This window comes from Thrips palmi, unplaced genomic scaffold, assembly GCF_012932325.1.
Source record: "Thrips palmi isolate BJ-2018 unplaced genomic scaffold, TpBJ-2018v1 HiC_scaffold_12, whole genome shotgun sequence".
Classification (NCBI taxonomy): Eukaryota; Metazoa; Arthropoda; class Insecta; order Thysanoptera; family Thripidae; genus Thrips; species Thrips palmi.
In genome coordinates this window covers 6,846,637-6,868,496 of record NW_023144623.1, presented here as the reverse complement: position 1 = coordinate 6,868,496, position 21,860 = coordinate 6,846,637, and the positions used below count along the sequence as shown (strand labels likewise).

Sequence of the window (21,860 nt, the reverse complement as noted above, 5' to 3'; positions counted from 1 at the left end):
CGCCCGGTTCGGAGTCAGCCTGCAGCCCGCCACAGACCGCGCGCACCGCGCCCACCCAAGCGGCCAGGCGGCCAAGCGCCACAGGCCAATACTCGACCCCTACCGCGGCGCGCCGTGCCGGGCAACCTATCCCCCTCCACCGCCCCACCGCGCTGCTGGGCTGGACCGCCTGATAAAGTGCCGTTCCACCTCTGCTTGATTTTACGCTTTCTCAATTAAGGGCCCCGGGTCCCGGGTTGGGAGCAGCGAGAAACAAAATCACGAAATGGAAAAAAAGGGTTTACTACAAAACACGGGCACACTCGCGTTCAGAGAGTGGACACCCCGGGCTGCCCCTGGCCACACAAAAACCTGAAAAGGGCGAAGTTTATCCCTTTTCGCCCCTGCAAAACGGTTAATAAAAGAACGAGGCTACTCACGAGGTACTGCTCGTCCATGCAGTCGATGTGCGGTCCGATGATGGTGAAGTACTTCATGCCCTGCGGCGGCGAGGCGTAGGGGATGTCCACGGTGACCTGCGATGGAAAGTCGGACGAAAAAGGACATCAGAGGGGATGAAAAATGAAAAGGGAAGGCGGAGGGGAGAGCAGGTCGGTGATTACATTATCTTTGAGCTGAGCGGGTCCGCGAGCGCCGCTTCACACGCTCAGTTTGCTTTCATCTTTTTTTATTTCTCCATTTTTTTTGCCTATTTTTTACGTTGCCCGTATACCTTTTGCCCTCGGGCGGACGCGCCCCACTTGAAGCTTACGACCTGCCCCTTCACACGCACGCACACACCCACGTGCACTCACACACACACACACACCACACACACACACACACACACACACACACACACACACACACACACACACCCGCGCGCACATGAGGGCAGAATATAGAGGCATAAAGGAGGGACGGGGAGAAGCTAATACCGACGGAAAGTTATTGCTCATAAATTTGGCGAGTGCATCTTTGTTCCCCTGCACGTGTAGTTTGCAGCTCACGCGCGCCTGTACCGACGACCCGCTACTCTGGCCGGCCGGCCACATCAGCCGGGCCAAACTGAAAAGGGAAGAGAGAGGGGGGCGTTCTTTCTCAGCGCCGCCTTTAAATTGGTCATGGCCGGGCGGGGCGGGCCTGCACCCCTCGCTCCATGCTCCGTTGTGCGGCCGGTGCGGCCGGTGTGCTGTAGCGGTCCCGACCTTTATGGCTCGAGTGGTCGATTTATCGTCGATTTATCGTGGGTGTCCAGTCGGGACCCGCCCGGCCACACCTTCTAGTAGGTCTACCAGCTTGCCGAAAATAAAATAAAATGGGAGATTCGCTTTTTTTAGGACAGCATTTGGGACGTTGGAGTCACATGGAGTGCGCCCAAACGGCAAACTTAACAAAAAACGTCCTCTTCATTGTTTTGTTTTTTTCAAAATTGAAAAAGCGTTGCTTACCTTGATGTAGTAGCGGATGAAGCCAGGCTTGCTCTCGAAGGAGCAGGGCAGCGAGGACTCGGGCAGCTGGAACTTGAAGGGGAACTGGTGGTGGCCGCGCGGCAGGATCGGCACGTTGCCCTCGGGCTTATCTGCAAACAAGTTCGCATTTGCATTTCGCACATTTTCGCGGCCGGCCCGGATTTGTGAGGATCGAGGGGCCGTTGTTCGGCGCCGACTACTACGGCCCCCCGAACTGCATCCGATAACTCCGCCTGCCCGCTGGCCCCCTGGCTGGCCCCCTGGCTGGGCCCGCTGAGCTACGCCGCTGTAGCGCCGTAATCTCACTTCTCGCCTCTGCCGTGGCGGAATTTAATTCGCTTTCACGGCGAGATCGTTTTGTTTGGATTAGGAAATTAGTTTCGCGTTGCGCGCGGAGGCGCCCCCTTCAAGACGAGTGTACGTCGCCGGGGTGGCGCGGCCGTTGCCTCGGCCAAGTCTCCAGTTTCACCAGTTTCACCAGTTTCACCAGTTTCACCAGTTTCACCTCGACCCTCCCCATCCCGCCTCTCTGACAGGTGCCACAACCCTGCATGATGCATCCCAGCCGTGTGCCTGCATTATGGAGCGGGTCCCCGATGGAGTGGCCCCCGTGCCCCCCGCGCCCCCCGCGCCCCTCGTGCCCCCCGTGCCCCCCGTGGTCCCCGTGCCCCCCGTGCCCCCCGTGCCCGTGGCACGCTCTCATCCCCCTCCCTGCGGACGAAGGGGGCCCCCGACATGCCATCGCGAAACCGTATTAACCGGAATACGTAGTCAAGTCTACCACAACACTGCCACTTTGGCGTGTAACAGGCATGCCAACTGCCTACTGTCAGCCACACGTGCGGTCATTACTTTTATATCGGATCGGTCTCTGTTCGTTTCCCTTTTTCGACCTTTTCGCAGTCGCCTTATTTCGTGCTCTCTCTCTCTCTCTCTCTCTCTCTCTCTCTCTCTCTCTCTCTCTCTCTCTCTCTCTCTCTCTCTCTCTCTCCCTCTCCTCTCTCTCTCGCTCTCTCTCCCTCTGTCCGCCGGAGCCGCGCCAGCCTACTGTTCCGCTGGCTCGACTGCTCTCGACCCGGCTCGGATTATTGAATACTGATTGGCTGAGCCCGATTGGTGATTGACGCGTGATTCTTGATTAGCATTTCAATTACGCCGTGCCAGTGGGGCCGCAGTGGGGCCGCAGTGGGGCCCATCCCGCCCCCTGGGGGGCCGAGGAGGCCGCCCCGTCGTCTCTCTCGCACTCGAGGGGCGCCCCGTGGGCGTGCGAGAGAGACGGAGGGGCGGCGCCAGGCCGCCACGCCATTCGCCGCGACATTGGAGATTGGTGAGGGCGATGCCGCTTCGCTGGAAACTTTTAAAGTGTCGCGGCTCTGATATCGTTACTGCGTCTCGGAGTTACAGCATTACAGCAGCGGGGCGGGGCGGGGCGGGGCCGTCAACTCTTTAGCGCTTGTTAACCACCCTAATTCACGGCGGTCGTGACCCGACGCGGCTCGGCTCGGCTCCGATCCAAGGTGTTTCGCGTCGTTCCTTTTTCGCTCCGAAAACTGTTTTCGGGCTGTGGCGGTCCTGGCGGTCGAAGCCCCGCCATTACGCTGCGGGCAGCAGGCTTCGTCGCCCTGTCTCTCTCGCACCCCGACGGGGCGCCGCGCGAGTGCGAGAGAGACAGGGCGACGCGGGGCCGCGGCGAGAGGCAAAGGACACACGTGCTGAGAAATGATTCCCAGCGCGCTGCCGTGGCGCTGCCGTCCCCATTGGGCATTGCCGGCATTGCCGCGGAGCGCCGAGCAGCGTCAAAGCCAATAACAACTTTCTTGGCCTCCGCCCCGACCCCGACCCGCCCTGCCGCCCTGCCGCCCTCCGACTCGAGTCATTTTCGTCTCCAAAAATGTCTTTGAATGTCGCGGTCCTTCACTTCACTTGGCCCGCCGACCTGGCGGGCCTGGAGGACTTGCCTGGGCCCCACGGCCCCACACAGTCTCGCTTACAGTGGCGCCGACAGCGGGACGACTTGCAGCAGCCCGTCGTGCGTTCGAGCGCCGTGTTCGGGAGAATTATGCCGAGAGGCGTTCTCGTCGCTCTGTCTCTCTCGCAACTATAAAGCGCGGGAGAGACACAGCGACGAGAACGACTCTCGGAACCAGTCTGCAGCGTGTTCGGCCCACTCGCCAAAATGAAAGCCTCGTTGGCGGCGCGTGGGGCGTGGGTCTCGGCGTGGGTCTCGGCGTGGGTCGGCCCAGGCCGAGGTCGGGCCAGGTCGACGGGGCGCGTCGGCCCGGTCAGCAGCCTGTTACCCCTCCAAGTTTCTGTCGCAGGGTCACAGTTCAATTTCCATAACGGCCTGTCGCCATGCTCGACTTGCGAAAAGTCCCCCGCTCCCCCCGGGCCTCCACTACAGGTAGTCGTAGTGCCCCCCCCCCCCCTTTTCCCCCGGGCCACTTGGGCGCAGCACGGCGATTGAGTGTACTTGCATCCGCTGGCACCATTACCCGTGACGAGGGGAGGGGAGAGGGTTGGAGCGAGGCAGTGGAACTGGGCCACCGCCGCCACCGCGCTCATCATCCAGAGCCCCTCCTCCTTGTCCCGCCTGGTCCCGCCCCTGCGCCAGGCCGCCAGGCCGCCAGCCAGGCTGCCCGGCTTCCTGGCGGGAGGGCTGCACGCGGCGATATCTGGACGACGACAGTCCGACACGTGACCACCCCCTCCCCCTCCCCCTCCCTCCTCGATCGCCCTGGTCCGCCCTGGTCCACTCGACCGGCGCCTTTCTGCCCAGCGCGCCCAGCGCGCCCAGTCTCCGAGTGGAGTGTCCTTTCATCGAAATAATTGGGACGTAATGGGAACCGCGCATCGGCCCTCTGGGCCGGCCGGGCAGCTGTGGCGGAGGCGTACCTCGGGGGACTCGGGGGCGTACCTTTGGGGCGTACCTTTGGGGCGTACCTCGACGGCGTACCCCCTAGGGGCGCGCCTCGCGAGCGCGAACCTCCACAGCGCGCCGCTTTAGCGTATGGGAGGGCGCCCTGCCCCGCCCCGCCCCGCCGGGACAGGGACCCTTCCCGACCAGACTCTGCGGGCTGATTCCGAGAGTCGTTTCCGTCGCTCTGTCTCTCTCGCACGCATGCGGGACGCGCCACGAGTGCGAGAGAGACAGAGCGAGGAAAGTGACTCTCAGTCTGCAGGCTCGCCGCCTCGCTCCAATTCCTTTTATCTCCGTTATGCCGACGTGCGCCCCCCCTCTCCCCTCCCCCTCCCGGCCGCCGCGTCCTCGGCGCCGTGCAAGAAGGCGGTGTATAATCTGCACAATAGGAGATAAAAGCTATAGCAAGCCGCGCGCCTTGTCTCCAGACGAAGGGGAGGGGGAGGGGGAGGGAGGGACGAGCGCGACGTAAAGGCTGCCCTCATAATAGTTCGCGTCGTTGCCAACATGGCCAATAAACTGGTCTTCACAGGATCCCTTCCTTTTTTATTCCTCTTGTCCAAACAGCCTCCCTCTCTGCCCCTCTCTGTGTCTCTCTCTGCTCTCTAGACGCCGCCCTGGTTATTTTATTCGCCCAGCTCCCTAACCGCCCCGGCCGATCCCCCCCCCCCCCCCCCCCCCCCCGAGGGGCCACGACGGCGACGTGCGGCTATCGCACTGCGCCTGTCGAAGACTTGCAGTGCCAGCGCTGCCACGCTGCCGCCAGATAAGGGCGGGAAAGGCCCCAATCCACGACCGTCCCTGACGCACCGGCGCCGCCGACAGGGTCGCCAGAAGGGTCGCCCGAGAGGTCGCCAAAGGGTCGCAAAAAGCCGCCTTACATTAGACCAGCGGTTCTCAACCTTTCTCGGCTCGCGACCCCAAATTTAAAGCCAAAAATTTCCGCGACCCCCAGGAAAAATTTCGCGACCCCACGGGACCCCTCCTTTAACATGCCACGGCGTCTGATCCGAGGCGGGCATTTTGCTCCCTCAACGGGCAACTGGTCTTTGGACCTTCCTATAGCATGCCTTTGTTACGGAGTGCAATTATCAGTCTTAGTTAGGGAGCAGTATTGTCTCAAAGTTGGCCGAAACGGTCAGCAGTGTCTTTGAAAAATCGTGTTTTGGGCCGATTTTAAGCAGCCACTGCGTCTGATCCGAGGCGGGCATTTTGCTCCCTCAACGGGCAGTTGGTCTTTGGTCCTTCCTTTAGCATGCCTTTGTTACGGAGTGCAATTATCAGTCTTAGTTTGGGAGCAGTATTGTCTCAAAGTTGGCCGAAACGCTCAGAAATGTCCATGAAAAATCGTGTTTTGGGCCGATTTTAAGCAGCCACAGCGTCTGATCCAAGGCGGGCATTTTGCTCCCTCAATGGACAATTGGTCTTTGGACCTTCCTTTAGCATGCCTTTGTTACGGAGTGCGATTATCAGTCTTAGTTTGGGAGCAGTATTGTCTCAAAGTCGATCAAAACGGTCGCAAGTGTCTTTGAAAAACCGTTGTGACTATTTTGGTCAACTTTGAGACAATACTGCTCCCAAACTAAGACTGATAATCGCACTCCGTAACAAAGGCATGCTAAAGGAAGGTCCAAAGACCAACTGCCCGTTGAGGGAGCAAAATGCCCGCCTCGGATCAGACGCAGTGGCTGCTTAAAATCGGCCCAAAACACGATTTTTCATAGACATTTCTGAGCGTTTCGGCCAACTTTGAGACAGTACTGCTCCCAAACTAAGACTGATAATTGCACTCCGTAACAAAGGCATGCTAAAGGAAGGTCCAAAGACCAACTGCCCGTTGAGGGAGCAAAATGCCCGCCTCGGATCAGACGCAGTGGCTGCTTAAAATCGGCCCAAAACACGATTTTTCATAGACATTTCTGAGCGTTTCGGCCAACTTTGAGACAATACTGCTCCCAAACTAAGACTGATAATTGCACTCCGTAACAAAGGCATGCTAAAGGAAGGTCCAAAGACCAACTGCCCGTTGAGGGAGCAAAATGCCCGCCTCGGATCAGACGCAGTGGCTGCTTAAAATCAGCCTAAAACACGACCCCAGCATCGCCGCGACCCCTTAAAAAAATTTAGCGATCCCGCTTGGGGTCGCGACCCTAAGGTTGAGAACCACTGGATTAGACGCAGTGGCTGCCTAAAGTCAGGCCAAACCACAATTTCTACACATTTGTTACCGTTTCGACAAACTTTGCTGCAATACCGCTCCCAAACTAAGGCGCCTAATCGCACTCCGTAACAAAGTCAGCCCAAACGATGGCCTACCTGAGCCCCAGATGATGGCGCGGTCGTCGATGAAGTACTGGTCGTCCTTGACGGTGCGCCGGTCCCCGCTCAGCACCACCTTCCACTCGGCGTGCGCCTTGCCGCGCAGCACCACGCGCACCGCTGCAAAACACAACAACCACACCGTTAGTTCCGACGTCCTGTGTCTCTCACATGCCGCAGAGCAGCAGGGGCAAGAGAGAGGGGGAAAGAGAGGGCCAGGTTGACTCTTGTTTCGGCGAGTGGGATCCATTATCCTGTCCGGCAGGAGCAAATGTGTCCGAGGCTGCCCCCCGCACCCTCCCCATCACCTGCCCGGCGTGCCCGGCGTGCCTACCCACCGGCCGCGTGGCGACGAAGAGTCGCTCTGTCTCTCTCGCACTCTCACGGGCCCGGCCGCGCGTGCGGCAGAGACAGAGCGAACGTTCGGAACGAGTCTGCCGCGGTCCGGTCCAATCCATTGCGAGCCCTCCCCTCGCCACCAGCCCTTCCCCCTTCCCTCTCTCATCGTCCTCGCCCTGTCCCACTACGAAAAAAAAAAGTTTCCAAAAACATCCGCACAACGCCGCGAATCTAAAACAACACCCGGAAACCAAACAGCAATGAATGGCCAAACGAACGGAAGGACACATCTGTGTTCCGTGCGCGTTTTTGTTTTCGGAAGTGCGTTCCTTTTTACGTTGCCATTTTTTTTTGTTACGGACAAGACTTTTTTAGGCGCGAAACATGATGGCTCTGCTGACGCTGCGAGCCACGCGTCGCGCATCGCTTTATTCGCCCTGACTGGCGGGAAAAAAAAAAAAAAAAAACCGCGGAGAGGAGAGAGGCCGATGATGGTCCATAATGAGAGGGGTGGTGGGGCGGGGCGTGGCGAGCCAGGAAGCAGGCCAGCTTGATGGAGAGAAGGAGCCCCGGCGGTGTCGTTGGAAGCAGATCGTCGCCGTGCTGCTTGACACGGTTCCCGCGGTGCTCCAAGCCCCGTCCCGCCCCGCCCCGCCCCGCCCCGGCCCGCCTCGCTGGACAGGGTTGATTTTGGCCCCACGACGCTGTATAAACGAGCGTCGTTTTTCTCCGGGCGTCGTCGCGACGGCGGAGGCGGCAGAAGGCGGCAGACGGCGACGCGGCCGGAGAGTCCGCGGAGAGTGACTGGGCGAGCCCAAGGGCGAGCCGGTCTCGCAGTCCCACGGCACGGCCTGGGCACGGCCCAGAGCCAGCACACTGCTTCCGAGAGTCGTTTTCGTCGCTCCGTCTCTCTCGCACCAACACGGGACGCTCAATGAGTGCGAGAGAGACAGAGCGACGAAAACGACTCTCGAAACCAGTCTGCAGGCAAACCTCGCCCTTCAATTCCCCCTTTCGCTTCTCTATGAAACAGAAGGGACCTGGAGAATAAAGGGGCTACCTTTAAAACTCAAACTACCAATGGTGAATCCAACCAACGGAAGATTACACGGGAAGTTCTCGCATAGCTCTGTGGCTATCTGCATAAGCGCTTTCTGAAATATCCTTCCTTTGGCGTCGTCAAAGAAAAAAAAATGAGGGAGCGCGCCCGAAGATGGGAAGGGCGAGTCTCTGAATGGCTTGCAGTGGCCTGGCAGTGGCCGCTGTGGCCAAGGCTGGCCGAGGCAGACCCCGCAAATAGCGCTCCTTTCAAAAACTTGTGCATCGTTCCTCCTTTCCTTTCCTTCCCCTTCCCCTTCCTCGCCGCCGCCCGTTTGCATGAAACCAGGAAAACCAGGAACCCGCCAAAGGCGCGCGGCCGCCCTGCTTTTACAGTGGCGCCTCGATAGCGACCGGCCAGCAGGCCAGCAGGCCAGCAGGCGGCTGATTCCGAGGGTGAGGTCTCTCTCTCGCACTCATGGGGCGTCCCGTAGAGGTGCGAGAGAGACAGAGCGACGAGAGCCAACATGTTCAGCATCAGCCTGCAGGGCAGCAGGGCGGCAGCAGGGCGGCCCAGCATTGTGTGGCTCCAAGCGAAGCGAAGCGAAGCGAAAGCAGGGAACGGCCAGCAGGCTGATTCCGAGCTCTCTCTCTCTCTCTCTCTCTCTCTCTCTCTCTCTCTCTCTCTCTCTCTCTCTCTCTCTCTCTCTCTCTCTCTCTCTCTCTCTCTCTCTCTCTCTCGGCCACTTCGGCCCGCCTGCCTTTGTGACCGGCAGCGCCAAACGGATGAAACGAGAAATGCCGCGCCACTGCTAATCCGTCGCCCACTATGAGAAATCGCGCCACTGGTATTTCGAGCGGGAATCGTGTCAGTCTGGAGATCGCCACGTTCTTTTTAACGTTGCTGGGACGAATCTGTGGGGTTTCCAGTGCGAACGGGTTTGCATTGTTTACCTTGAAGACCCACGTCGTTCCGCTTTACGCGGCCGTCATTTCCTGCAAAGGTAAAGGGCGTAGACAGCGCGCCAATTCGATCGGCAAATTTCTCATGTTGGGGCGGCTGCCTCCCCCCCTCCCCCTCTGTCGCCCCCTTGCTGCTGGCTCGGCTTTGCGGATGAGGCCTCATTGCCTTGCAGTGCGGCAAAGGGGAAGGGCTTTCGGTGGGGATAAGAAGGATGTGTGTGCGTGTGTGTGTGTGTGTGTGTGTGTGTTGCGGAAGGGGGTGGGGGAGAAAACAACCAAATCCACATATTGGGAGCCGAAATGCAATTCAAGCGGATTTTCCCGTCGCGCTGTCGCCGCGTGCGGTGCTTGTTGTTGTTGTCCACGCCGTGCTCCTACTTTCTACTTTTTGTGTGTCGTCGTGGTGTTCCACCGCGACACACGGCGGCTGACTTCCGCACGTCCTGATTCCGAGAGTCGTTTATCTCCGCCCTGTCTCTCTCGCACCTATACGGGACGCCACCTGAGTGCGAGAGAGACAGAGCGACGCCAAACGTGTCGGCGGACTGGGACGGACAGAGACGGACAGATAAGGAAACTAGCCGCGGCACCCTTCGGACTCCCTCGGGGCCACACACACACACACACACACACACACACACACACACACACACACACACACATACGAGTACGGACGCACACACGCGCACTCACACAAACTCGACGACGCTGCACAAAAGAAGTCAGATACGTATCACAGACACACTCACACGTCCTCGCGGTGCCTCGTGGCCACCAACACTGGCTCATCTCACTCGCCATGCAGAGGGGCGGTGCGCCTCCCTGGGGGGCGGCGGGGCAGGCGGGGCAGGCGGGGCAGGCGGGGCAGGACCTCCCTAAGAACCTGAACCAACACTCAGTGGCATATCCTGGGCCCCACGCCGCCGCCCCGCGCCGCCGCCCCGTCTCGCCCTCGACTCGGCGAAAAGCGCAAAAACAACTCGAGCAAACAACAACAGCAGCGTGCAAACAGACTGGAGGAGCCTCGTACGAGCAGACGACGAGCAGCTCCCATTCTGTTTGTTCTAAAAGGAAGGGGGAAACAAATTCGAGGTTTATTTTCCATTTCGTGTTTCCGTTTTCCATTTGACAAAATGTCGGCGGTCCCGATTGCGCGAGTAGTGTGCGTGCGCCTCTCGCTTTGCGACTTTGAGTGTTCGTTTCCCTGACAGTGGCGTGGAGCTGCCTGCTCGGGGCTTAAATATTTCACCCTGAGAAACACAATCCAAATGCAATGGGAGAGGGAGGCCCGGAGGAGGGCTGGCTGGCGAGGCGATGGTCCGGGGATAGACTTCGGCGACCTTCCAGATCTTCCCAGACCTCTCCCGGCCTTCCCAGGCCTTGCCGCGCCTGTACCTTCAAAGTAAATAAATACGAAAAACAGCCCCAACCCTTCCTGGAGACGGTCCAAAGAAACCAGCGCGCCCCTTTCCGACCTGGCTCGTTGACAACCCCATCCTGGCAACACTGTTAAAAGACACCTTGAAAAAAAAATCGTCTTTCGTCTTTTTGTTTCGTTTTGGCGCGCTTTTTTTGGCGCGCCTGTCGCCTTTCCGGCCCATTGCCGCCGTGGCGCCGCGAGACACGATTACAGCTCAGCGACGCGCAGAGAGGAGAGGGATGAAGTGGTTTTGTTGAAAAAGTTTTAATGAAAGGTCAGAATGATGTATGAACTGCCTGACTGACTCATACACCTCGGGTCGGGCCTGGCTGGGTCGACGGGCTGTGCGAGACTTAGCAGTGACGGCCCGCCCCCTGACGCCCCCCACCACCTCCCCCCGGCCAAGCAAGCTCTCCGCTGCGACCCCATTCGAATGTGTCCGTCAACAAAGCCCGGTTAAATGGAACACTCGGGTCCGCAGAATGGCTCGAGATGACCCGCTGCAGACCTTTGCTTTGGCCCCACGCCCACATGTCCGCAGCCCACGGCGTGACGTCCAGGACGTCCAGGGACGTCCGAGGACTCGATCAGGGAGTGGGGCGGATGAACGGACCCTTTCAATCGAGGGAACGGAAAAAAAGTAATCTACCGTGGCAACGGCGGATTGAGGCTAAGCCGGATTCGTTTTATGATTAATTCACCATTCATCGTCCTTTAATATTCAACGAAAATGAAAGAGTAAACAAAGCCAAATGGGGCTAACCTCACTTGTCTTTGTTTCCGGTCCAGATGGACTGTTCTCTGCGAAAACAAACAGCGCTGGCGTATGTACAGTCTGAGTGAAAACCCGCGTCAGGCGGGCTGGAAGCTTGCCCGAGCAGCACTCCGACTTTCGAGACTGCCTGCCCCGGCCTGCCCGCAGCAGCGCGGCCTGTTCGACGACTACCTTCACCTCCTCCCGGCCGGGCCGAGCCAGGCAGCTCGGGCCAATTTGCGAATTCCTGCGTAGTGCAGGGCGCATCATTAATATTGCCTGCGTAATGGGAAAAGTTATCGGGAGATGCTGGGGGAGGGGGAAAATGGGGGGATGGGGGCCAGCAGCGTGGCTCCTGTGTCACTGTCTTGGCGGCAAGCGCGCTTCCGGTGGAAACGCGTCGGTTGGTTCCGCGCGCCGCCGCCGTGTCGTGGCCGCGCATACCGCCGCGCGGAACACTGATTGCTGTCGAGAGAATGGCGCCGCCGCCGCCAACGGGCCAACAATTTTCCCCGTCGGCGCGAGCGAGCGAGGGAGAGAGAGAGGGAGGGAGATGTCACGGTGACGGATGATCGCCACCACTGACTTGACGTGTTGACACGGGCCGTAACTCATCGAACACGCCCCCCCCCCCCCCCCACACACACACACTCCAGGTATTGGGCAAGGCTGCTAAGTGTAGCCGTTTTGCATCTTTTTTCCGCGCTCGGAACGACGGCGATGAGCACGGCGATGAAGCACGGCGATGAAGCACGGCGGTGAGCACGGCGATGAGCACGGCGATGAAGCACGGCGATGAAGCACGGCGGTGAGCACGGCGATGAGCACGGCGATGAAGCACGGCGATGAAGCACGGCGATGAGCACGGCGATGAAGCACGGCGATGAAGCACGGCGATGAAGCACGGCGATGAAGCACGGCGATGAAGCACGGCGATGAAGCACGGCGATGAAGCACGGCGATGAAGCACGGCGATGAGCACACGGCCAGGAGGGAGGGCCGGCACCTTTTACGTGCCCGCCGTGCCGCTTTAATCATTCCGACCCTGCCCTCTCTCTCGCACTCTCTTTTAAATCGCGTTTTCCCGTCTCCTTTGGTTGTTGTTTGTCGTTTTCTCCTCCCCGCTTCCGTTTTTATTTCTTTTACTTTTTAAATGACATGAAATTAGAGTCTGCGCTGCAGAGAGCCAGCCAGCCCGCCGCGCGCCGCTGTGCCCTCAAAGGAAGCGGGCCGAAGCGTTCCGATGATTGGCGGGGGGGGGGGGGGGGGCTAGCGAAAGTAGGGGAAAGGGCTGCGCGATCAAACGCCAGCGAGAACATGGCGGATTCGCCAATGGGATTACCGCCTCACTGTAAAGTGGCTTTAAAAAGTCCGTCCCTTCGAGTGGAGTGGAGTGGAGTGCGCCGCTTTGCTACGCTTTTGCTTTGCTTCCAATGATAGCCTCGCCTCGGTCCGCGGGGAGAGGCGGGCGGCGCGGCGCGGCAGCGGACAACAACGTCGTTGGTTTACCTGGTTTGTACAGTTTAAGCCCCTAAGTCCCAGGGCTCCCAGGGCGCGGCGTGGCGCGGCGTGGCGCGGCGTGGCGCGGTGGCAGGGCGTGGAGGCAGGGCGCGGCGAGGCCCAGGTAACCATCTTCCCAACGGCCGGCTCACGGAGGTTGTTTGTCAAGGAGGAAAGAAGCCGGCGTGTTTGAATGTCGTTGTGAAGTCGTGTTTGACTGAACTGGCACGGCGCGGCTACCGCTCCTCTCCGAGACGAGCCGGTTGATTGCGACGCTCAAGCCGAAAGGCACCTCCAAAAATTTGTTTGCACACCATTACGGCAAAATGAATCAAATGTTGGCGTAGTAGAAGAAAACTGCGGGTCATTCCCTTATTTTCAATGTTTCTTTTACCGTCTTTCTAAATTGGGGGGATAATTAATGTATCATATTTTTCACGAGGGGAAAAAATAATTTCGCATTGGTTTGTAATAACCTTCGGGCCCAGCCCCAGCTCCGAAGCCGTAGTTGTATTCAGAGGCGGCCGTGGCAAAGCCCGCTGGCACCGGCTCTCTCCCTTCAGAGCATCGAAGGACCGAAGTAACAGTTCTTCATGGTCTTATACGGACTGCCCGCCGTGTGGCGAGCCGTGTGGCTTTCGGGTGGACGACCAACTTCGCCGGCCGGGCCGGAGTTTGCATGCCAACGACATGGAACTACACGCAGAAATTTGAGCCAGGCCGCCGGATAGATCTGTAACTCGGCAAGGAGGCAGGCGGCCGGGTCGATGCGTCACCGCGAGCAAGCCTCGCTGGAGCCCGGAGCCCGGAGCCGCTGGCTGCTGCTGGAGTGGAGCCGAGCCTGGCCTGGCCGTGCCGCCGCTCGCGACTGGAGGGCCGCTGGAGTTGGGAGGCTGAATTGAGCAGTGAAGCACGCTCGCGAGGAGGATGCTGCGCTGCCGCTGCAGACTGACTCCGAGAGCTGTATTCGTCGCGCTGTCTCTCTCGCACTCGTGGCACGTCCGTTCGGCGCGGGAGAGACAGAGCGACGAAAACCACTCTCGGAATCAGTCCACTGCTGCCGCCCCCGACATGGCGCAGGAGATGGATCGAACAATCTGGCCTCGCGACGCGTGGTGTGGTTCCAGCTTCCGTCCCGGCATCGACACCCACCAAAGCGGTCGTTTTTGCTTTTATTGATTGCCCTGCTCCTACACCGCTAACGCTGCTACGCGCTGCTACGCCACTGCCAGGCGATTGTCGGGCCGCGGAGCCTGGAGCGGCCTTCCCTGGAGGACCGCGGGGTCCAGGCCAGTGGCCGCGCCCGCCGTCTGTCTCTCTCGCACCGCACCGAACGCCCCACGAGCGCGAGAGAGACAGACAGAGCGAGGCCGATATCTCATTAATGGCCAGAATGTAAAGCGAGTGCGGTGCGCGCCAGATAGAATAGGGTCGGGTCGGGTCGGCTAGGGCCGAGGACGGGTCGGGCGGGTCGGGCAGGCCGTTGGATTGTACTGGCGGGCCGGGTTTCGAGTTTCGAGCCGCCATTGTGCCACGGCACTGCCACGCCGCGCTGTGATTGGTCGCGAGGCGGCTTGACCACGCCCCCGGCCTCCACTGCCCACCTGGCGGCTGCTGCTTCGCTTCGCAGTGCACCCACAGTGAATAATGGCGAGCTGGCTTGAGAGCCCTCGACGCGCTCGACTCGCTCGACGCCTCCAAGTCTCGAAGCTCAAAACCGCGGAGGGAGAACGCAGCCTGACGCAGCGCAGCGCGGCCCAGGCTCGTTCCGAACACGTCGCTCCGTCTCTCTCCCGGTCGTGGGGCGTCTAGTCCGAGAGTGCGAGAGAGACGGAGCGACGAAGCCGGACCGGCCAGACGGCCGCACACCTGTGCGCGAGGCAGCCAGGCGCCCACCGCCGGCGGCGCGCCTTGGGGCGAAAAAAAAATAGCCCTCCGACGAAAGGAAAGCTCTGAAGGGCCGAACACAGTTTCCGGGTGATTTCAGGATGAAATACAGCCTCGGCTCGATGCAATAAGCCAGCCTCCCCCCTCCCCCTTTCCCCCTGGCCTGGGCCTCCAAGCCAGCCAAGCCCTGCCGTGTCCCACGCACACCTTCAGACACAATGGCTGACTCCGGTTACGTCCGGTTCGCATCCCTGCCTCCTTCTTCCTCCTCCCTCGTCCTTCTTCGCCCCCTTTTCTCCGTCGTTCCCCACATCCCTCTGCTTTGTTGTCATCCCCCCTTCCCCCCTCCCCCCTCCCCACCCGTGTCGCCTCGCCCTTGGCCGCCCAGCCCGTCCTCCGCCTGACCGTTTATCGCCCGTCATACTGAATTTATAGCAGTCCTTATCATGTAAAAAGCCAAAAGGGCCCGGTTCAGCCGCGCCACGCCGTGCCACCGCCGTGGCGTCGCCGCGGAGGCCGTGGCGTGGCGTGCCGGGGGATCACTGGAATGCCGTTCGCCTGGACCTGCAGCTCATATCGGTCGGGGTTTCTGCTCTGCTCAATTATGTGGCAAGGCAGTCCACGTGAACGCATGAATCATCGGCGCGTGAGGAACAAATTTGGTCCACGGTCGCCTCCTACACGTTCGCGTACGCCAATGGCGCTGCGACCCCCCTCCCCCCGAGCACCGCGTCGACCTGTCCTCGTTCCGTGGTTTGTCAATGTCCCTGGTCGTCGGCCGGCCCATCTCTTTTTTCCAGAGTAACGGACTTTGGTGCCCACCGTTTTTTTTCAGAGTACGGGCTGTGGCGCCGCCAGTCCGGTGGTCCACGTCCACGGCTGGAGGCAGCTGGACGCGTACGCCACCGCAGCCTGCGCAGCCTTGGCCACCTGTCAGGAAGGATTCCGCCGGGCACGCCAGGCCGGCGCGCGGTTTGGTCAGCGCGCGGGGTGGGGGAGGGGGGGAGTAGGGCAGTGGCGGCCGCGTTTATTAATAGGGGCCTAGATCGATGGTGCTTGGCGGCGACGTGCTGGTCAGCCGCCCGCCCGCCGCCCCGCCCCGCCCCGCCCCGCCCCGCCCGCCCGCCCCGAGGGTCAAGTGCTCCCTCAGCCCTCAGCCTCCACTCGGGACTCCGGGACTCGGCCACCCGAATTAATTGCCGACTCAATCTAAGTCCCGGAGCAGGAGCGAGCAGGAGCGAGCAGGAGGCCCGCCGGGGCGTGCTGCTTCCGTCTCTCTCGCACTCGCGGGCCCTTCCGGCGCTCCGCGGGCGCGCGAGAGAGACGCAGCGACCTGCTCGGCACGGCGTCAGCCTGCAGGTAGTACACGGCCGCTTGACCGTCCCCGGCGTGCCCCCGGCGTGCCGAAGGCCAAAGGCGGCCAAAGGGCCCGGCAGACTCGCTCTGTCTCTCTCGCACTCATGGGCATGGGGCGTGCCGTGTTGGCGCGAGAGAGACAGAGCGACGTGAACGAGCCTCGGAATCGGCCTGCAGAACAACCGCTCGGCACGTCCGCGCAGTACCACTAGGCCCTCGCGGCGGTACTGCGGTCCGGGCCGCCAGGGATGGGACTCGCCAACGGGATGGAGCCGATTGCGTTTGGCACACGTTCCGTCCCGGGGGATCTCGTGGGGCCGGGGCCCTCGTGGGGCCCTCGTGGGGCCCTCGTGGGTGCAGGCCAGTGCGGGCGGCGGCCCTAGAGCCCTTTGGGCTGCATTAGCACGGCCATCAGCCCGGCCAAAGGGCACACTCATTCCGCACATGTCGCTCTGTCTCTCTCGCACCTGCCGCGGGGCGGACCACGAGCGCGAGAGAGACAGAGCGCTGCGATGAGGGGGGCGTCATCGCGTCCGTCTTGGCAGCGCTCGGCAGCCTGCGCAGCCAGTCCCTTCGCGTCCCACGAGTCCCTTCTCGTACTGCTCCCAGCAGACTGATTCCGAGGGCTCTCGCGCTCTCTCTGTCGCACTCGTGGGGCGCGCGGCGGCCCGATCGGCCGCGAGAGAGACAGAGCGACCGTCTCGGAATCAGTCTGCAGACGGGCATGCCGTTTGGACGCCAGCCAAAGACACCTAGCGCGCCAAGCGGGCCGGGGGCTGCGCGCTGCACCGTCTCGCTCAAGAGGCGGGGCGGGGCGGGGCGGGGTGTTAACAGACGAGTAACACAATCAGAGCCGTGCCCCCCGAGGGAGTCGCCGAACTCCTTCCGAATTAGTTTATTGGTATGACTATCCCCGCTCGATCCTTGGGCTCCACGACCCGTATATTTCCCCAGGGGTTGTTACGGGAAAAGAAATCTCGTCGAAAGTCACCAAACAAAACACGACTCCTACACATTTGTCACCGTTTCGACCAACTTTACGGCAACACGGCTCCGGGACCGAGGCGGAACATCGCACTCCGTAGAAAAAGGCATGCTAAAAGAAGCATCAAAGAATACCGCCCCGTTTAGGGCGTACGATTTCCCGCCTTGGGTGGGGACGCAGTAGCATTCTTGACATTCAGAATATTCATAGATATTCATATTCTCTGTACACAAAAATCGCGAGTGATTCCCCCTCCTCGAAAAGCAGGTTCTTTAAAAATGCAAAACACTTGTTGACTCGGTGCAAGTGCGTCGCGGTGCTTCGCGGTGTTTCGTCGCGGTGCTTCGCCACGCGCGGTTCGTTGCCAATCCTCCAAGTTGAAGGTCACATCCAGTGTCGGCCTTGCTTACCCCCGCTGCCTGGCTGCCTCGCTCCCAGCCTCGCCGGCAAAGCCAAGCCAACGGGAACCGGCAGGTGAAAACAGGGTACACTGTGCTCCAGACTACAACCAGGACGGACCGGACGAACACAGGCACGCCGCACACGCGCGATATTGTCACAGCATGCCGGCGGCGGAAAGTTTGCACTCAGGAGCCGCGCATAAAGGGGGCGGAGGTAATAAACGAACGAAAGGCAAATGAAAAAGATAACCTAAATGAAAGTGCCGCGTCCTTTGATCCGGTCCCCTTTTCTTTTTGTTCCATTCTCCGCGCCGCCACGCGCCGCCACGCGCCACGATTCGCTGCAGCTAAGCGACTCGAGTAATGGAATCGAGTAATCGAATAACGGAATCGAATCGATTCGCCAAGAGAAATGAAACTGGCAAGGATAATTTTGCGCAGCGCTCCCCCTCCCCCTCCCCTGCTTCGCGGCCGCCGCGCAATATTCCCCGGAGGCAACACCCTCGGGAAAAAACTTTCGAGTCGAGAGTCGAAAGTCGAGTCGAGAGTTCGAGAGTCGAGCCAAAAGTCGAGAGCCGAGTCGAGAGTTCGAGAGTCGAAGCTTTGAGAGTGGAAGAGGCTTTTCCCGCTTTCCCAGCTTTTCATACAATCGCTCGCTGTCCATGGCGGGAAGAGAGAATAAGTCGCCAGGCAGCGCGCGTTTCGGAGCTCCACATTGTTGTTGTTGTTGTTTGCCGCTGTCACATTGTGCGTGCCGGGGGCTGCCGGGCGACACAAAGGATGCACGCCGCTCGCCGTGCGCACCTTCCCGCGCAACAAGTGTCGGAGGGCGGCCATCCAGGCCATCCAGGCCATTCAGGACGTCCGGACTTCACGGAGGACGTTGTCAAAAGGACGCGGAGCGCAGACAATCGCGCGTCGTCGCCAGCCTCAGTTGAATCTTTTTTTTTAAAGCTGAAGAAAGACAAAAAACAACAAAAAAAGAAGAACCCCTAAAGTCTCAACTGAGGCGCCTTGCCCAGCCAGAGCGCCTGCGACGTAGGCAACTTCTCGCGCTGTGAGCAGCCGTGCCCGCCGGGTTGCCTATGCGCCGTTCTGCGGGCGCTCTGCCCAGACGGACAAGCGGCCGCTCCGTTGAGCAGTGTTGCCACCACTAGAAAAAAATAATTGAAGGCAACTTCTTGTGCGTAAGCCGAGGTTGGTTCAATACTGCTGCATCGAGGAAAAAAATTTCCTGCTACACTGGGAGCCGCACAGCGTAAAGGCATGCAGACGGACAAGGGGACAGATGGACGGACAGACCGAATGTTCCTCCCGGGTCCTTCAGTCCTAAGCCGCCGTGTCCGGAATCCCTAAGAAAGTGAACGGGACGGGGAGTGGGTCGGGTCGGGTCGGGCCGGGGGATCTTGGAATAAATCAAAATGCCGCCTCGCCCCGCCTCGCCCCGCCTCGCCCCGCCTCGCCCCTCGCCCCCTGGAGGCCCCGCCCCCTTTGTGGGAAAGCGGTGCTCATGATTGAGGGGAATCAGGGATGTCTGAGAACATTCAGGGATTTCCTGAGGGACCAATGTGCCCTCGCTCTGACAGGCACAGTGGTCGAAGCCCCAAGGGCCCAAAGCCTCACTCGAACGCAGTGCCGGGGCATGCCGGTGCGTGGGCTGGCCGAGCTGGCCGTGCTGGCCCTGAAGTTGCCTTTGGCGGTGTGTTCGCCCGTGTTCGCCCTGTTCGCCTGGCTCGGCCGGCCTGGCCGCTGCACGCCGCACGGCGCCGTCGTCGCTCCGTCTCTCTCGCACACCCAGGCTCGCCCAGGCGACACCGCACGAGTGCGAGAGAGACAGAGCGACGAAAGCGCCGCCGTCCGAAATGAACCTGCCGCGGCCCCCGCGCGCTAAACAGCTGCAAAGTATTTTCCGACGATCAATCTGCGGGGCGAATTCCCGTTCCGTTCCCCGTTGCCCCGTGTTCCCGGGTTCCGCCGTGAGCCGCGGAGTTTGTTGGCAAATATTAACGGAATCAAACTCCGAGGAGAGCGGCAGGGGAGGGGAGGGGGAAATACTCCCTCCGGCAAAACTTGTCTCATTAGCTCGTCGCTGGCTTCGCATTGCGATGCAGCGAGAGGCAGGGGAGGGGAGGGGAGAGAAAGGAAGGGAGGGGAGGGGGGATGCACGTGCGAGGCTGCTGCGGCCGCCAAATGTCAGAATGTCACCGTGCGAAGGTCAGCGGGGCAGGGTCACATCACGCCGACCCCTGCAGGGCCCTGCGGGAGCGGCGGCGGTGCACTTCCAATGTCTATAGTAGTTTGATTCGCGGTTCGCCGCTCGGTCGGCTCGCTGTTTGTTTTTACAAAGTTGTTCCCACCGCCGTGTTGATACACGATGATTTTGCCGTGGCGGAGAGAGAATTTTATGGCGTGGCAGTCCGCGCGCGCCGAACTCTGACTTGTTGTTTACCGCTCCCATCGCCTGGCCTGGCCTCGCCCTCGCCTCGCCTCGCGGTCGGTGGGAATGAAAGTAAAAGGCGAGAGCGAGACTCCCCGCTCGTTGGTGCGACGCAGTTCGCCCCGCCCCGCCCCGCCCGGCCCCGCCCCACCGCCTTGCCGCCTTGTCCGTGAGACGTTCCGACGCGAGCCGAGCCGGCGCGGCTTCCCGACGAGAAGAAGAAGAAGAAGAAGAAAACAACTTCCTCCCGCCTTTTTATCTTTGCATTGGGACATTTGTTTTGCAGCAGCAAATCATAGACGCCGTTCTCATCTTTTCTCCGACGACCCCTTTTGCTTCTGCGTCGTCTGCCTGTCTGCCTGTCTGCCTGTCTGTCTGTCTGTCTGTCTGTCTGTCTGTCTGCCTGTCTGCCTGTCTGCCTGCCTGTCTGCCTGTCTGCCTGTCTGCCTGTCTGTCTGCCTGTCTGCCTGTCTGCCTGTCTGCCTGTCTGCCTGTCTGCCTGTCTGCCTGTCTGCCTGTCTGCCTGTCTGCCTGTCTGCCTGTCTGTCTGTCTGTCTGTCTGCCTGTCTGCCTGTCTGTCTGCCTGTCTGCCTGTCTGTCTGTCTGTCTGTCTGTCTGCCTGTCTGCCTGTCTGTCCGCCCGGGCGTGCGCATGACGCGCGTCGGGACGGAATGACGAGACGAGAGAGATTGTTGGTGCGAAGACAGCGCTGCCTCGGCCGCCTCGGCCCGGCGTGCCACGGCAGTACGGCAGTCTGGCGTTAAATTAAACAAACCTTGGCGGCGCTCCGAGGGCAGCGCCACAGCGGTATTTAATGAGACGTGATGGCTCGCCCGGGGCGGAACGGGGAGTGGGGGAAAGGGGGGGGGGTGTCCCGCACAGCGAGCCAGACAGGTGGCTTGGCGGCTAAAACCGCCGCGCAGCTCATGGAAGAGGAAGCTCCATATTTTAACTCGGAAAGTTCCGTGTTTCTTTTTGTTTCGCTTTTAGTGAGACACGGAAAAAATAAAATAAGGGGACGTGAAATGAATTTAAATTGTAGTTTACATCAGAGGCGGCGCCTCTGTTCCAGAGGACGTCCGTCCGTCTTTCTGTCTTCCTTTCACCCATGGGTGCGAGAGAGACAGACAGACGCGTCGTCTCGAAGGGAGTTTCTGCTAATGGTGATGAGCCCTTCCGTGCCACCCGCTGCATGATGAATGAATCGTCGTGAATCGCCGGCGATGCCTGGCGAAATGGTTGCCACGCTGCCTGGCCCACACCTGCAGGCTGAGCGCGGAAGTCTCTCTCGCACCCCAGCGGCAGGCCGGCCCGCCGGCACGCCCCGTGAGTGCGAGAGAGAGCGGTAGAGCTCGGCCGCCCCTAACGAAGGGGCTCGACGGGGCGCACGGCCGGGCTGTGGGTTCCATTGCCGTTTCGCCGCAACCTGCGGGCATCCTAAAGCCGCCCCGACAGCATGTGGCCGCGCCTGGGGACGGGGGGGGGGGGGGGAATTCCAGAACGGGCATGCTGGTCGACGGGGCTTTGCAGTCGGACGGGGCGGGGGTATCCCTGCGCTCTTATCTGTGCACCAAATCACGGGCACGTATCGGCTCCAGCAGCCCCACTCCGAGAGTCGCGTCCGTCGCTCTGTCTCTGTCGCACTCACGCGGCGAGCCGCATCGGCGAGACAGAGACAGATCGGAATCGGACTGCAGCCGCCGCGGCTCCAGCCAGCCCATTCCCCATGCACTCCCGCGGCCATCCCGACGGCGGCGGCGACGTCCCGCCGTTTTTACGACTCACCTCGCAGTTTGAAGTTCTCGATGGTGTCCAGCAGGACGTGGCCGACAATGGTCTCGCCGGCGTAGTACATCTCGCGGTCCAGCCGGATGTCGAACTCGCGGATGTAGTCCATGGCGGCGGCCTGGGGCCTGGGGCCTGGACGGCCTGGACGGCCTGCACGGCCTGGGAGGCGGCGGCGGCGGCGCTCTGTCGCTCGGCGCGGCCTCAGCGCATGCCTCCTGGGCCTGGAACGCCTGGAACGCCTGGAACGCGGCCAAACGGACAAGTTTGCATTTTATTTCCACCTCGCCACGCAATGCGACCTCGTC

General features: G+C 60.7%; 1 protein-coding gene across 3 annotated transcripts in view; it reads right to left on the bottom strand.

The window, feature by feature from the left end:
• The window catches only part of LOC117640584 (arrestin domain-containing protein 4-like), a 37,667-nt gene that overhangs the window by 4,566 nt on the left and 11,241 nt on the right, over positions 1-21,860 (bottom strand). Inside the window, exons 2-5 of one of the 3 annotated variants that reach the window (XM_034377165.1) lie at positions 21,553-21,785; positions 6,685-6,807; positions 1,431-1,561; positions 420-515 (exon numbers count right to left, since the gene is read on the bottom strand). In XM_034377165.1, coding sequence (XP_034233056.1) covers positions 420-515; positions 1,431-1,561; positions 6,685-6,807; positions 21,553-21,664 — 462 coding nt within the window. In that variant the 5' untranslated portion in view covers positions 21,665-21,785. Of the gene's footprint in view, positions 1-419; positions 516-1,430; positions 1,562-6,684; positions 6,808-9,776; positions 9,847-21,552; positions 21,795-21,860 lie in introns of those variants that run through there. The other 2 variants (XM_034377164.1, XM_034377166.1) reach the window with 2 other exon arrangements.